General features: G+C 42.7%; 1 protein-coding gene across 2 annotated transcripts in view; it reads right to left on the reverse strand.

Annotated features, from left to right (window-relative positions):
* Nucleotides 1–4,032: 4,032 nt before the first annotated feature.
* Nucleotides 4,033–16,721, reverse strand: part of plce1 (phospholipase C, epsilon 1) — a 56,714-nt gene continuing 44,025 nt past the window's right edge. Inside the window, exons 31-46 of one of the 2 annotated variants that reach the window (XM_062560265.1) lie at nucleotides 16,388–16,546; nucleotides 16,041–16,176; nucleotides 15,747–15,788; nucleotides 14,045–14,163; nucleotides 13,697–13,814; nucleotides 12,114–12,251; nucleotides 11,303–11,593; nucleotides 10,345–10,508; nucleotides 9,431–9,692; nucleotides 9,172–9,290; nucleotides 8,928–9,056; nucleotides 8,644–8,841; nucleotides 8,183–8,401; nucleotides 7,880–8,107; nucleotides 7,217–7,334; nucleotides 4,033–6,668 (exon numbers count right to left, since the gene is read on the reverse strand). In XM_062560265.1, the coding sequence (XP_062416249.1) occupies nucleotides 6,481–6,668; nucleotides 7,217–7,334; nucleotides 7,880–8,107; nucleotides 8,183–8,401; nucleotides 8,644–8,841; nucleotides 8,928–9,056; nucleotides 9,172–9,290; nucleotides 9,431–9,692; nucleotides 10,345–10,508; nucleotides 11,303–11,593; nucleotides 12,114–12,251; nucleotides 13,697–13,814; nucleotides 14,045–14,163; nucleotides 15,747–15,788; nucleotides 16,041–16,176; nucleotides 16,388–16,546 (2,628 nt within the window). In that variant the 3' untranslated portion in view covers nucleotides 4,033–6,480. The remainder of the gene's footprint in view (nucleotides 6,669–7,216; nucleotides 7,335–7,879; nucleotides 8,108–8,182; nucleotides 8,402–8,643; nucleotides 8,842–8,927; nucleotides 9,057–9,171; nucleotides 9,291–9,430; nucleotides 9,693–10,344; nucleotides 10,509–11,302; nucleotides 11,594–12,113; nucleotides 12,252–13,696; nucleotides 13,815–14,044; nucleotides 14,164–15,746; nucleotides 15,789–16,040; nucleotides 16,177–16,387; nucleotides 16,547–16,721) is intronic. The other variant, XM_062560266.1, reaches the window with a different exon arrangement.

Here is a 16,721-nt window from a genome sequence, read left to right on the forward strand (position 1 = left end):
TTTAGCGCGTTAATTACAATGTGAATTAAGATTAATTAATTACACAAAAAATAACACATTAAACATTTTTTATGTACTTCAAAGTATTGGTCTACTTAAAAAATTTTGCACCGCGGAACGTTTCTCACTGGATGAGTTTCGGGAGGACCGATTATACTGGAGCACCAACTAGCGTTCATGACTTCAGACAACAACAAACCACAGTGAACATGAACGAAGAAACTGACGAGACCGTGTCGGGTGGCCCCGTGAATGGGAAATCTTATTATAATAAACACACGGATGGAAGCGTCGATAAGAGCGTGGTTGTGTGCAAGCTGTGCAACAAGGAATTCACATCGAGCCTCTAGTATCACCTCAACGCAAAACAATTAGCAGCTAGCGTGGACGTTAGCCCGACCCGAGTACAAGGACCCACACCCAACCCATACTGCACCAGATGACTGGTTTAAGGACCAGGGTAACTATGTCCACGTCTGAAAAAATAACCAATGTTCTGAATGTACTTGAAAGTATTGGTCTACTTAAAAAAAATTACAGAAGGTCTACTTACCTATAGGCTACCTGAATTTCTGAAAGTACTATATTTCTAAATATGCTATTTCTACACTTGTCTGCTGGAATTGGTTGAACAAAAATAAAAATCCATGTGAAAAAAATTACTTCTCACTGTTCTCAGGTCAAATATTTATGCAATTAATTTTGATTAATTAATTACAAAGCCTCTAATTTAATTAGATTAATATTTTTAATCGAGTCCCGGCCCTAATATATATATTATATATTATATATATATTGACCGTACATATATTTTTTATAATAATTTTTTACCTATTATTTAAAAAAAATCTTTTGTGACATTTTTTGACCCTACATATTTTGACTTTTTTCACATTATTTTTTTCCCATGACTGGAATGATCTTAGATGGAGCAACCTACACGTCCCTGTCACATGCCAAATGCCCCAAATTTCTGTACTTTAAACCTTATCTGGGTTCAACCCTCAAGGGACATGGTGGCTCTTCCTAAATCCTTTTTTAGTTTTGGGTAACTTACCTTTATAAAAAATCATAATGGGATATTGCCCCAGAGACGGATTGGTGCATCTTGGAGGATTCCTGCATTGGTAAAGGCACAAGTGAGTTGAATTTGAATGTAACAGAGAATTAGAGGGTGGATGCACTATGTGCTAGACTGTCAGTTTAAGGTTGTCCACAGGATGCCCTGAAGTAGACAAACATGTGATTGTCTTGAAAAATGCCCTCAGAGGCTGTAATAAGTTTCATGTCAGTGTGACCACTAAATGAGACACATCTGCTCATCTTTACTTCTCTCCCGTCAAAAAGGTGGAACCCTATAGGCTACGTAGCATGGCTAATACGTGCTAAAAGGCTAAAGCAAAGCAATTAACATCAAATTCAATTCATCAGCAAAAGATTCTTCATCATTCTTGACAATGCCATCATAACTCAAGTGAACGCGCCTTGTGTTTCTGCATAACCCCTAGGGTTCACTTCTCAGAAACAACCGTGGGGACAATGCCCCCACTACTACCTCCGCGGCAGTGTGCTCAAGACTTGGCACGAGCGGGATTTGAACCCACTGGCGGTGCGCACAGAGGCTTCTGGGCTCTAGCTTGCACCCCTACACTACCAGTCCTGGTCACATTTTAGCAACTTTGATTCTCCTATTTAACCTTGAGCATGTGAGTTAAACTTTAAAAATCTCTTAAATGCTATTTCCACATCTGGGCTTGAACCATCAACCTTCAAGTGAAGTGCAGGGGCTTATGTCAGCAGCTCTTCCACTGTGCTACTTCACCACACACTAACCAACCCTTTGTTTGTTGTATTTAACCTTGAGATTGCTATTCAAACCTGAAGTAAAGCCAAAGGCTCAAACCCAAAACCTTCAAATGCAGTGCAGGCTTGTGGCAGCAGCTCTTCCGCTGTGCTAATTCACCAGACACTAACCAATCCTTTGTTTGTTGTATTTAACCTTGAGATTGCTATTCAAACCTGAAGTAAAGCCAAAGGCTCAAAACCAAGACAGGGCTTGAACCCACAACCTTCAAGTGCAGTGCAGGCTTGTGGCAGCAGCTCTTCCGCTGTGCCAATTCACCACACACTAACCAATCCTTTGTTTGTTGTATTTAACCTTGAGATTGCTACTCAAACCTGAAGTAAAGCCAAAGGCTCAAAACCAAGATTGGGCTTGAACCCACAACCTTCAAATGCAGTGCAGGCTTGTGGCAGCAGCTCTTCCACTGTGCTAATTCACCACACACTAACCAATCCTTTGTTTGTTGTATTTAATCTTGAGATTGCTACTCAAACCTGAAGTAAAGCCAAAGGCTCAAAACCAAGACGGGGCTTGAACCCACAACCTACAGGGTAAGGACAGAAGCTCCTCAGCTCTTGTGCTGCACTACCTCACCATGCACAAATTAAATTTTTGTTTCTCGTATTTAACCTTGAGACTGCTACTCAAACCTCAAAACTCTTTCAAAGCAGAAGTGATGTCTGCATGAAGAGGCATGAACACACAACCTCAGACAACAGGTCGGAGCCTGCAGCCCTTCAGTTGTTCCCCGGTGCTATTCAAGCACATGCCTCATTGTGTCCGTTTCTCATATTAGACCATGGGATTGTTTACTAAACCTCAAAACTGTTTCAAAGTTTACAGTTTGAAGCCCTGACTGCAACCAAACCCTCCTTCTGAGAGAGCAGGTTTGAACTGAGGATCCTCCACACTTCAGCCTTCCTGCTATCTCCCTGCACTATTTATTCAATTAAAATGCGATTAATTTCTAGTAATTAATTACAAAGCCTCTAATTAATTAGATTAATATTTTTAATCAAGTCCCGGCCCTACTGATTATATCTCTGACTCCGGAGTCCACTGTGCTTTATTGGAGGAGATGGAAGAATTAACTCATTAATCTCTGGCTCAAAACCCCAAAGCTAATTTATTATGTGGGCTTCACCCTGTACGTCTTACACGATTACACATTGCATGACCCAGTGGTAGAAAGTATGTATACGCAAGTACTTAAGTAATTCTTTGTAAGTATTAGCGTTTACGGCTACTTTGTTGTATTGCAATAATAAGTACTGAAATACATCTGTTCTATACCTTTTAGTTTGTAGTTATGTATCAGGTTGAGACTCCTTCATTCATCCTCCACCACAATTAACAAATTATTTTAATTATTTGATTAAAATCAATTAAATTTAAATAAATAGACTACAATGTAAATGAGGTAAATGGACTTGTACTTGTACAGCGCTTTTCTAGTCTTCTGACCACTCAAAGCGCTTTAACACTACATGACATCATTCACCCATTCATACACTGATGACAGAACCTACCATACACAGCGGCACCTGCCCATCAGTAACTAACATTCACACACTGTAGTCACAGCTAGAGGAGCCATCCTTGGATTAAGTGTCTTGCCCAAGGTCACATGGACATGCGGGTTAGCCGGACCTGGGATCAGACCGCCAACCCTGATTGGAGGAGGGCCGCGCTCCCCACTGACCCACAGTCGCCGCCCTGTAAATGAAGTTATGTAACCCTGTTATTGAACATTTCATGCTGGAAAGTCATGGTATAGTGTGTCAAAAAAGGACTATACTATAACATGCTATTAAAACAAATGGCATAGTAAAGTCCACAATTAACATGTTACATTTAGATAACTAGAGATCACCTTGCAACGGGACAATCGCAAAAGCCCAATTTAATCATAAAAAAACAGAAAAATAGTAATATCATTTGTAGTAGTGGTATTAGTAGTTTAGGTACTATTAAATGTTGTACTAGACACAGTAGATATACTACAAATAAGAGCCGTATGTATTTAAATAAAAATAGTTTTAAAAAAAACATAATTGCATATTATTGTAAATGCATAATGTGTTTATGATGCTGCTATTGTTAATAGGCGTCATATAACTTGTTACAAGGACCTTGATATAAATCAAGACCACAGCAGACACTGCACGCCTTGAGCTCACAGTTTAAGCAACATTGAGTATTTTCTTTTTTATTGTGATCCTGGTACATGACAAGTCCACTAATTCTTATCCCATTCAAAAATCAATTATATATAGAAATGTTCACTTGACAGCCCGCTCATCAGATGGATCGTGGATTTTGACGGGTAAACTGCACATGTTATGGAATTAGATGTGTGCTAAAGATAAATCACAGCCCACAGTCAGCAAACGTATACGTCATATTTTTACAGATCGGACTAATACAAAAAAACCCTATAATAAATCACAAAATAAAATGCGTTACAAGATGTAAAGTAAAATATTTCTTTAAGTCTCTTGCTAAGTGAGTAAAGTTGGGGCAGTGGAGTTTATCTACCATAGTGAAATAAATTAAAAAACATTTACAAGAACCTATACATAAACAACAACAACCTATACATAAACAACAACAGATATTTGCCAACCAGGGCTTCACAGTAAAAATAAATAACATCCAAACACACATTTGTCTCAGGTTTAACACAAAGAAAAGTTACATTCAAAATGAGGTGTAGAGGTTGAAAAGAAGGAAAAACAAGGAACTGACCTCTTGATTATATATTCACAAAATAACAGAAGAATCACTCTGTTTTATCAGCTCTTTTCATTAAGTAGATTATAGGAATAAGCAGTTTAGAGTTCTTGTTTCTTGGAGAACTTTCTTATTTCTTCCTTTTAATTAGAAAAAAGTGAAACGCTTTGTGTATAAATTACATTTATTTGTAATGTAAAATAATGTAACTATTTACGTCGAGGTCAGAAGTTAAAAACCAAGAACTTAAAGGTTTTAAGGTTATAGAACTTCCCCATTGCACTAAAATCCAAACATCACTACTTGGTACCAGTACGTTTTCCTTAAAGTCTTTATAACGGTATTATTCATTATAACGGTATTATTCATTCTTCACCCAACAACCGACAAAACTAATTCTCCTTATTTTTAATGCAGGAGATTAAGTTTTGGATTGGTGAGGATCAGTGAGACACTAAAAGGCAATTTGTATGTTTTAATAACCAAAATTCTGAATAAACCCAAGCTATGTTATAAAGATAAAGAAAACGATCTTAGCATTGTCAAAGTTAAAAATATACAATTATAATACTGAAATGGGGGGAAAATGGTCCCAGATCAATCACGCATTAAATATATGCTAAATAAAGAAATAAAGAAAAGTCTTCCATCTTTACTGACAGTTAATCAATACTAGTCATCTATGAAGATACAGCATTTACGATTAAGGACACTAAATGTTGGCCGATAAACAAAAGAATCAGATTCATTTCGTTTGTGAATATTTTTGTGCGGGGAATTTAAAATAACACCTCAAAAAACGTGCAAAATGCTGTTTGAAAAACACTGTTCTGTTTCTCCAAAGTACCTTAGTGCTAAAATCATCATTGGTCCGTTCGAAAGGGGGAATATTTTTAGCCTTATTTTTCTTCATGAAGCCCCTCAGTTCTGCCAAAATGGCTTGATTGCACCATAAGCATTGGTACTTTTATTTATTATTTATTTATCATTAGCATTAAGCCTCACGAGTTACTTCATTTCTCCAGAACCAAAATCCAGAGTTGAATGTTTGGTACGAAGGTCCAAAAGTATTCTTTTTTGTGAAAAATGTCTCTTCTTTAACACTTTGTGGGACCTTCAATAGGCGTCACCAGGTCACACCACAGACACAACGAAATGATCACGAGTTAAACGCAGTTTTGCAACATTCCAAGATGACACAGAAGGGTTTAACTCTATCAACACAGGGATAAAACATTGCTTCACATTGAACATGGACCAGCTACAATGCCTTAAAACGCGCCTCCTCTGACGTATCATCATCACCTTTAGTGACCAACAGAATGCGTCACACGCCGCCGCCGCCTTTTCCCTCAGAGCGACGCTCAAAATGTGCCCTTACAGTACTGTGAAAGTGGAACGGTAAGAAAAGAAGCAAACAAGCCCGCTTGTCCGCGTCCTTGGCGATGCATGAGGAGCCCTTACCTGAGAAAAGAGAGAAGAACGCGGGTTTCACCTCCTCAGACCTATCCTTCCATTCCTACAAGCAGATCTCCCTCCCTCCCTCCCCTGCGTGATTTATCTGGCCGGAGTACTTCACAAGCCACACAAACACATGATATGCTAATCCCATTGAAAGGCGTAGCAAACTGTGCAAAGGCATTTTACTAAATAATAATTGTCTTTCACCAAAGCCAAGACTATGACCAGAATTCTTCATTCTTTGAATGTGACTTAAGGAAAGCGCTCTTTGCTCAGTTAGCAATAACATCAGCGGCTAGAAGAGCTAGAGACCCCAACGTGACGCCAGGTGGGATTTCGGACACAGGGGCCGAACATCTGGACCCGCTTTGCAGAACCGACACGTGGCACGATCAGACTCCTCCCTGATACGCCATCAGGCAAAGTCTCTCTCTTTCCCGACTTCATTTGTGGATCTTCCAGTTCCTGAGGAGGTGGAGCTTCCAGGCCGGTGGGGTCAGAGCGCAGGTGGGCAGGAGGAGTTGCCCTCTGAAGGAGGAGGAGGAGGAAGAGGAGGACGTGGCCTGCAGGAGCCTCCCTGCACCCAACCTGCCCTCTGCCACCCACGCCTTCAGACCTGCAGACAGATACCCTGCAGAGGATCACAGACACTCTGTGAAGTCTCAATGCAAAGCGTGTTAAATGCTGCTGGTAAGAAATCCAACAATGTCTTATAGTTTGAGTGCATCTCAAACCTTCCACACACACACGTAAGTCCAGGATTGAGTGCTATCGGGGGAGTGTTTGTTAGATACACGCTACACACACGTGTGTTGAAATGAGCTGTTATTCAGGCATTCCACAGTGCAAACACTTGTGTGAGTGATCCCAAGAAATAGCTGTTACAGTTACAATCTTAAATTAATATGCAGAAAAGAAAACCATGTGCTAAATGTCACAAACCTAATTCTAAAAACAAATGAAAGTGAGGCTTTCATGCACTCCCTGCACGTCAATAAAATCCCCCAAACCCAATCCCAATTTCGTTCTGTTTTTTGTGACCCTTTCTCCAGGTGTTAGGTGTTAGAGACAACATACGGTACCTCCGTAGCCTTCCCATGCACAGACAGCACGAGGCGCGTGAGCCTCACTCCTGGAGCTCTGTCAGAGCCACACAGCATGCAGCTCTATCATCCTTACTCTGGGCGGCGCCGTCCGCTCCGCCGCCGCCGGCGCCGGTGGTCATGCTGCGCCCGCGGCTCGTCAGCTTCTTGAGCTCGCTGGCGAAGAACATTACTTTCTTTTTGTCCTCCCGCACCTGAAAGCAGAGACGTGTTAGTCACTGAAGTAGAAATGGGGACATTTGCAGAAATTTGCATGTGGTTTTGTTTCTACAAAGCATGAAGTTGTTTTCTGGCATGCCGATGTCACATCCCTCATTCCGTCTTAATTCATTAAAAATAAAGGAACTAAAAGGAAATGGTCATTTAACCTTTATTAAACAAAACAGCTGATTTAAACATTCTTATTTACAGACGCCTCAAAAGTGCTCAAGTGCAAAAGGATGTATAATAAATACCAACATACAACATATAAATATTAGACCAAGATGGACAGATGAAACAGTTAATCACAAAAGCATAGAGCAAAAAATAAAATGGTCATAAACAAGGGAAGCTGAGACAAGTTAAAAAGCACAAACAATCCAACAGGTGGGTGTTAAAAAACAAAGACGAACACAGCGACATTAATTAAGCACAAAGCACAAAGTGGACAAATGCGCAGAGGAGTGATTTGAATGCACAATGTGGAACATTAAAACAGAAGAAAGTCTCTTATTACTGTGAACTGTGAATCAGTTACCATGTTTAGAGCTACCTGCTCTTTCAGTTTAAGAATGAACCTTCCCGCCCCGCGCCAGCGGCTCTGCGCTTGGTAGACGCACTCGTGATCCAGTAGCACCCGCTGCAGGGGCTTGGCGGTGGAGGACTTCTTGGAGCCGGTGTCCTTGGTCACTTCCTCCATCAGGACGTAGTCGAATGGATTGGGATTGCACAGGATACTGAAGGAGTACTTGGCCTTTGACAAGGTCTGGCCGGGCAGACAAAGAGCAGCGTGTGAGGAACTGTCACAGAATCTTTGATCCGCCAGGTGGACGCGGCTCACCTGCTGTATGATGTCCTGAGCTGTGCTGTAGCGCGGGGCCTTGATCACAGTGTGAGGCTGCTCTGGTGAAACCTCATGGACCTGAACAAAGAACATGTCGTCCTCTGCTCCTCCTCCTCCTCCTCCTCCTCCTCCTCCTCCTCTTCCTCCTTCTCCTTCTCTACCCCCCACAGCCACCTCCTCCTCTCCCTCCAGCAATGGGTTCTTGTCGTTTAGGTTCTGCAAGAACAAAACCACACAGTGAGAATACGTGGTGGAACTCCAGCTGCATCATACTCCCTGCATCATTACTTATGACACACAACCAGAAGAGGGAGCTATAGTTTGCAAATGCTTTTTGTTTTAGTTTGACAGTCATAAGGTTAACAGGCGACATCATTATGTAACATGCATGTTAAAAAGTAAATACCAATAATGCCAAATGATGACTTTCCTCTATTGCTAATCATCGGCGTCTGTACCTCATCTTTTGTTTTGAGGGAGATCCTCCCCACGTGTCCCTCCTCGGAGTTCCAGCTGGAGACCAGTCTGACCACCTCCTCCTCGGGCGCCAGAGGACGATGCTGAGGGCATCGCTTCGCCTCGCTGCGCTCCTTCAGCAGGGGAACCTTCTCCTCGCACAGGAAGTACTCGGACGGGTTCCCCGTGGACGCCACCACCTGCGGAAGACGCGCGATTAGGGCTTCGATCCCATTACCGAAGCGGAATGTTTTTTTTTTTTTTTTTTTATTTCTTCGGCACCCACCGTGTCCAGCAGCTGTTTAGCGGTGGTCTGTTCTGTGATGCGGAACACGGTGAAGAGCTCGGGGCCGGGAGCGCCGTACACCGTCACCCTGTGCTGCTGCGCCGCCAGTCTCTCCTCCGAACTGAACAGCTGTGTGTGGGGAGCAGCAGAGGGACACCGCGTCAAGGTCTTTTAGTATCAAATGTGTCCCCCCACCCCCGAAAAACGCCCTCCTGCAATCTTGGAAATCGAAGAGCCGTCTTACAAGTGATGAGGGAGTGGCGCCCCCTGTGGGAACCTCCTCCATCCTGCGGCTGTAGATGAACAGACTCGACACTTCGAGAGGTTCATTGTGTTGCGTCCTCAGCTGGACGTGTCTGTAACCTGAAGCACACGGCACGGGGTATTTTGACTGCACAGCAACAGAGTGAGCCGACGAAAATATGCACACCCAGGAGGGATTTATGATCATTCACCAGTGTCCATCTAATCCCTAATGCCTAAAAAGATGCCGTGTCTCTCACCTGGCTTGAGGGCCTTCAGAGGCAGCGTCCTCTGTGCGGTAGTCTGGGAACTGTTGTTCTCCACCACTGCGAGGCGGAGGAAGCACATCTCTTCAAAGTGCACGATGAACTGGAAGTGCTCGCTCCACATGGGGTTGAGCGTGTTGCGGTGGATGGGTTTGGTCCGGAAGTGGCAGCTGTCGATGGGCATGCCCAGGACATCCACCTCGATGCACGGACTGCCAGCGCCGTTAGTGGGACAGACGTTCTGGCCGGAAACAATCTGAAAGGAAAAGAGGGGGGGGGGAAGCGATATTGATATTTGATATGTTTATATGTATATAAATAAGTCAGAATAGACACATGTATGAGCAATACTGTCAGTTTAGATTATTTTAAAGCTTTGCATTGTCAATAACATCAAGCCTTTTTTATGTTTAGGTATTTCACTTTAATACCACTCTCTAGTAGTAAATAAACGCTTCTTGTCTTTTTATTGATTTGATTGATTAAAGAAATGACAGACAAATAGAGAACTTCTAAATCTGATTTGTACAGTAAAGTAGACAGAGGGGATTTTATGAAGACCTGTTCTGATTCACTTTTGTATGAACTGGCCTTCATGACTGTCAAATAAAAACAGTATATATAGATGACGTCGCAATAAAACTGTTCAAACACACCTTGATGGTGCTTATATGAGAACTGTATAGAAATGTAAGAGTGTATGTTTCGGAGTCCAGTTATAACGTCCGTGCAGTCATTTGAGGTTTGTTGATGAAGTGAAGACAAAAGGCCAAAGAAAGTGTACCTTGAGACTTCAGAAACTACAACAATGCAAATCAGTGTGAAAGAAAAAGGCTGTAAAAAAGAGGTAAGTGGTGAGCACAAAAGTGCGTCGTCCGGATGAATCTGCATACGTCGTTGTGACTCACAGTGAGGGAATAGACGGCCGGGCTCATTTTCTCCACATCTCTCTCCATCGGACAGAACTGCTGGTACAGCGGACAGCTACGATCCCACAGCACCGCCGGCTTCAGGACGTAGCCACAGCCGCCGTTGGACTCAAACACAGCCGTGTTCAACTGCATGGGCAAGTCTGAGGAAGGAAGAGCTGAATTGTTAATTGCAACGATTTCTGCTATTGCCTTTGGGTTTCGAATTGGTTGTTGTTCCCTCGAAAACATTGTCCTATGAACAGAAATTGTATACGAGTGTGCATGCAAGTGTCTTCTTTCACGAAGCAGTGTGCTCATGTTTTGTAAAGTTTAATTAAGTGTGAAGGATTTAGTGGAATTTAGCGCCCAGGTTGCAGATTGAAGCCATTGTTTGGTTTGTCCGTTCTGCGTTACTATAGAAACGTGGCGGTGCAACATGGCAGAGGATAACTGTGCTCATTCTAGTTAATGGAAACATAGTTACATGGGGGGGGGGGGGGGGGTTAGCAACAGAAATACACAAGGGGGAGGGAGTAAACTAAAGGAAGAAAAGAAAAGGAATGAAAGGGAGTAAAACAAGGATCAAAAGAAAACTACGACAGAAGAGATTTAGAGGATTGTTTTGATGTAATCTGTCTTTTACAGAAAATTTACTTTATCTGACAAGAGTTTAGATGGTAAACATAGACAGCTAAGCACCTCTGGGGAAGGAAAGAAAGAAACAAATGAGACACACAGTACGAAAGATAAGAAAAAGAAAAACAAAGAATCAGATCATTTTATCCGGTTTTAAAGACATAAAAGGTTCATCATATTCCATCTAAAAGGCATTATTTTCTTCTGTGGGTGTTTGCATTGCTTTTAAAATCTAGCGTTATGCAGAGAAAGAACATACTGCTCTATGGGGGATATATATATGTACGATACAGCGATGCTCTTCAGCGTGCCTCCTCACCATCGGTCTGATAGTTCAGAGCCACCAGCTGGACACCGTGCAGCCAGTAGAGCAGAGGGTTGGGGTTCGTCGAGTCGATCCGGGTGGCCGCCGGGTACGTCCGGAGCAGCTGGCACGCCGTGTGCTGGATCAGCTTCTGGGAGTAGCGCCGGCACAGGCGCTTGGCGGCGTTCTCGTTGACGGAGGAAATGTGGTAGCACCTGGGCGTGCGGATGATGGCGCTGAGCGAGGTGGCGGGGTTGAGGGGGGGAGAGGTCTGATGCTCTTCCCAGCTCAGGCGCTCGGCGCCACCTTTGTTGAGGACAGAGAGAGAGAGAGAGAGAGAGAGAGAGAGAGAGAGAGAGAGAGAGCAGAGGTATGCGTGAAGGAACCAAAGTCCTATTTGCTCAACCCGACCTCTCGAGCTTCGAGCCATCTGGCCGTCGCTTACATCACATGACGGCTCCGGATTCAGCAATATTCGGCATCACATTATTTAAATATTTAAAGGGGGCGTACGACTTTTTAGTCAGATTCAAGATTTAGTTCATTGCCACCAAAGGCTTTTTGGTTGCTGTTGTTCCTTTGATGTGAGTGGAGTGGGAACAGTTGGTATTTTATATCATCACAACATAACATTCTGCACAACACAACTGCGTATTGTGTTGTATCTAATAAAATAATCAACGTGCATTATTTAACAACATTTCATATATTTCTTCTGACCTAATATAGCATATTTTGTAAGCCGGATTTGGATTAAAACAGCTGAAAAGGGAACAAAAAATGCATAAATGTTGATATATTTTCACTCATCCTCAGCCTTGTGTACCTTTTGCAGGGATGCGGCTCTGGGTCATGACCTCCCCCGTTGTGCTGCAGCGAGCGGGAGCAGTGCCGAATATGGACTTTCTGCTCTTCCCTCGGTCCTTCCCTCTGCCGGAGCCGACAGGAGACATGGTGGACAGGCCTGCGTTCCCACACACAAGAGGAGGAGACTGGTCAATAATGCGACACAGACAGACTGGAGACAGCACACACTCATGACATCAGTAGCTCTCAATCGGGTTTCTTTAAATGCAGTAACATTCTGGCATAATGAGGAAGTTTGTCTCCCGCCGTGGCGTCACTCCAAGAGCATTTGTTTTAAAGAGCACAGGAGATTAAAGCTAATAGCACTCATTTTAAGCTGTGTACTATCGGCAGAGTAGCAGCTAAATATATGTATTCCTTTAAAAACACATTTTTGTTCCGTAAAGCAATCAATAAGATAATATCTCGTTGTAGGATCACACACAGAATGGAGCCCAGGAGCAGATGGATACTTCCGATCTTCTTTGCAAAGGTCTTGTTTTTAATGACTGATCGATAAATCAATGTTGGGGTTCCGAATGATGCGTGTAATGCATTTAGTTGATCTTGAGCTATTTCCTAAAAATTATTTGAGAGGCATTTTCTTAACGTTTGTGTGTTCTTTAAATATATAAATGTTAGTAGAGACATTCCTAGTAGTACAATGCCCTATATATATACATATACTGTATATACACACACACACACACACACATCTGGAATGAGTTCAGACAGCAAAGTCTGCTGTCTGTCTGAACTGGCTTTTTTCCCCTGCATTCTCTTCCTCAGATCTCAGGTCCCTGGAAACAATAAACAAATAAAATACCAGTGGAAACACAGGCACGTTTATAAGGGCAAATGTCATGTAAAGAATAGAGGAGATAAGCAGAGAAGAAGAGACTTAAGGGAGGAAAGAGGAGATAATAGACTGATATTCGGGAGACACATTGTCTGAGATAAACGGTTGCACGGAATGAAGATATATTCCAGTAAAGAGGAAAAGGGAGATGTTTTGTAAGGGTAAAGAAAGCAGTGTATCAAATCAAACTGAATGTAGAGCATTTTCAGGAAATCCAATGAATCAATAAATCGTGTTAAAACTGACTCATTAAAAACAATTGGATGAAAGAGGGGAAGTGTCGTGTGACTCTCGTTTAAATCAAAACCTGCTACACTGGAATATACCAAACATACTTCCTTGATGTAAGGACGTTAACGATGGAACAATATCTCTCCCATGGGGGGGGAGACAGGGATTCGTCATCTCTGTGGGTGTCCAGTGTGGGAGAGGAACCAAGTGTAACACGGGGATATGAAATATATCGTGCCATGAAAAAGAAGAAGAGACGAAAACACAGGAAAGAGCTGACCTCTTAAATATAACGAAGGGGAGTAGATTAGAGTGGGACGAAAAAGGAAATAATCAAAATGATAGCATGCCAAAAGTAAAAAAAGGAAAGGCTGGAAGAACATAAGACCTAAGAATAAATCACACTGAATCGGCGTGAGGGAGAAGACAAATAGAAGGAACACTAACAAAGGGGTTGCGTGTGTTTTCCCTACCAGGAAACTTCACCGCCTGGCAGTAGATGACGAGGTCGGACAGCTCCTGGGCTATCTGCCGGCTCTCCTTCTTGTTCTGAGGCAGGTAGAACTCCTCGCCCAGCTCTATGTCAAACACCTGCAGGGGAAGGTGGACATGGGACATAGGACAACACGGTTAGCGATTTACCTGCAGACCCTGAAAACATCATGGAGGGTTAAGAGTTCAAGTGTAATGCTTTTATGTCATCAGCAAATTACATCTAAAAAAATGTTCTTTTTCTACCAGCAAAACCAAAAGGACTCCCTCTGGCTCAGTAGCTATACGCTGGTCTTTTTCTTGTCGTACTTCATATTGCAGTTAGCTACCTTTCCTTTGCTCTGCGCGGTGCTCTCAGACTTCTTCATCCTCTTCGGTGTTTCATCGACAGATTGCTCTTCTTTGTCCGCTGAGCTCTTCCCCTCCGGCTTGTCCTCCAGAATGTTATCTGTTGAGGAGACACAACACGTAAATATGCAGCACAAATACATTTGGTAGTTATTAACGGTTAGTAATTGATAGTGATTGCCAATCAAGCAAGAACCCCCTGAACGTACTTCTCTTCAAAGCCCAACTTCCCCTTAAGGACATATTTCCACCTCCAATAAAAAACATGCTTGTGCATATTTGTGTCAAGCGTGGTGTTTGCAGCTAATTTAAAATAAGACTTAAGTTTATGCTTTACGTTAATCGCGCTGAAATACGATACATTAGATTAAATACAATTAGACGAATGACCTTAGTGGAGGACAATTAGAGGATATTTATTAGAGATAAATAGTTATTAATGCCCCTTGGTGCATGAGCAGTCTACACCCTCGTTGATATTCAAAGAATCGTCATCATCATCTGTGACGAGGAGCACCAGTAGGGAGTTCTTCCCTTTGCTCTCATTCCTCCTACACATCAGTCACAGCCCGAAGACACAGAAAGGAACAAATCAGCCTTTAAAATGCAGAAGCTTTTAATGACGGATATTCCCGACGTTTGTAATCTACTCCTCTAAAGAAGGGTTCACCAAAGGAGTTAACCCCCAACCCCCCCCCCCCCCCCCCGGGCCAGATTGTGAGCGGTGCGGCTCCCGTTCGAACCAAAGATGCTGGCAGATTAGTGCTCAAGTGTTTGTATTTAATGGCCCAGCTGATGTTCAGCCTGTGGGGTCAAATGAAAAAAAGTGTTTATTTACCCACGACGTCTCCCTAGTTGTTCAGCGTTAATGGCTAAATGGCTTTGGTGAAAAAAAAAAAAGATGTAGGAATTAGACTAGAGATATCTTATTGAAAAGGTCTTTGACCGGTGAGTTCTTCCGAATTCAGGAGGAAGGGATCTGGAGAGAGCTGGGAGCGCGGCCGGGACGGGGTAGTTTCCCCTGCTCTGTTGTTTAGTGAGGGGGCAGCCGGGGGCCTGAGAAACCAGATGGCTTTGTTGTGTTTCCCTGACGAGCCTGCCCAGCTACTGGCGAGGTCACAGATAAATGCAGTACGGAGGGGAAGGAGGAAGGGAAGTTGTGCGTTTTGTGTGAGAAACAAAATATCAAGTTAACAGGGACTCAAAGTGGTTTTCCCCCCCAAAACTGCACTTTATTTCAATGCCATTCATCGTTAAATAGACAGTGTGGTCTCATCCTTCCCTGATTTCTCTGATGCATTTAGAGATTTGAGATTATATATATATATATATATATTATATATAAATAGGATATAGTGCAGGTTCTTCCGAAAACATTATAAAATATACTGTGAAAATACAAAGACACACTCAAGCTCAATTTGTCATCATAACAAAAAGTGGACATCATAAACATTCTAAAAGCATTATGAGTGAAAGCAAGTACAAAGTTGTCATGGCGCCCGGGCTGAAGGGTCCTTATTTTACTTGTAGATCGGAGGAACGAGGGAAACAGAGGTTATCATTTCAAGGCAAATGTGGATTTTTGAGGAGTGGTTTGGATGAGTAAGCCAGCTACCACTGCACAACAAAGAAGATAGAAACACTGGTAGTTGGAGAGGCGCATCAGACCCATGCATTTACCTTCCAGGCCATACGAGGCAGTAGAGGCTGTGAGGACATCAGCTAAGTGGAAAACAGGCAAGATAAAATAGGAAATGAAGGGACAGAAGAGAGTAAAAGGTACACTGAGACAGAAGTGTTAACGGAAATTAAATAGAGATAGAAAAAAGGTGTAAACAGAATCTGATTCAAGTGCTTTAAAAGATTCTTCATAGTATTTTAGTTGTAATTTAGCCTCAGATCCAAGGCAATCTTTTGGGAGTGTTTGTATTAGTTTTGAAGTGTGTTTTAAGACACCAATGGAGTTCTCCTCACCATCCGATAGAGACTCATAGTCGTAGTCGTATTCGTCTTCATCCTCCTCTTCCTCCTCATTGGTGTGGTTGCCAGGCGAATTAACCCCAGGTGACCCATTGCTAGCCTGGGCCTGCATGTGGGCCAGCTGGTGAGCCTATAAAGAAACACCATGTATTATATATATATATATATATATATATATATATATATATGTATGTGTGTGTGTGTGTGAATATATACATACATGCTCTATACACTTGAGCATATTTGCATCCATTATTTATGTGACAATACACTGCCTCTGAACATTGAATGCAGTAATGCGGCCCGCTGAATATAGACGATGCATTTATCTGTGCGTGTACCTTCTGTTTGAGGATGTCCACCGGCGCCTGGTGCGCTTTGAGCTTCTTGTTCTTGAGGAGGATCCTCCCTCGCAGCTGCAGCGGCGACGGCAGGTGAGGGTCGTCGCTGAAGTCGCTTTCAAAGAGGAAGCGCGTCACCAGACGTTCCCCGAACACCGTCTAATACATTTGCACCAAAAAAACAAAATGCTTTTATGACTACAACACATTGCAAATAAAACGTGATGTAAGCTGGCGGGAGGAGCGTCTTCAACGTTTAAGGCTTTTGTTTAGAGGTGGACGGTTGTAGCCTGATGATCAGAAATGAAAGCCTCTTGCTGCGAGTGGAGTAGCT

Source organism: Pungitius pungitius, chromosome 21 (assembly GCF_949316345.1).
Source record: "Pungitius pungitius chromosome 21, fPunPun2.1, whole genome shotgun sequence".
NCBI lineage: Eukaryota > Metazoa > Chordata > Actinopteri > Perciformes > Gasterosteidae > Pungitius > Pungitius pungitius.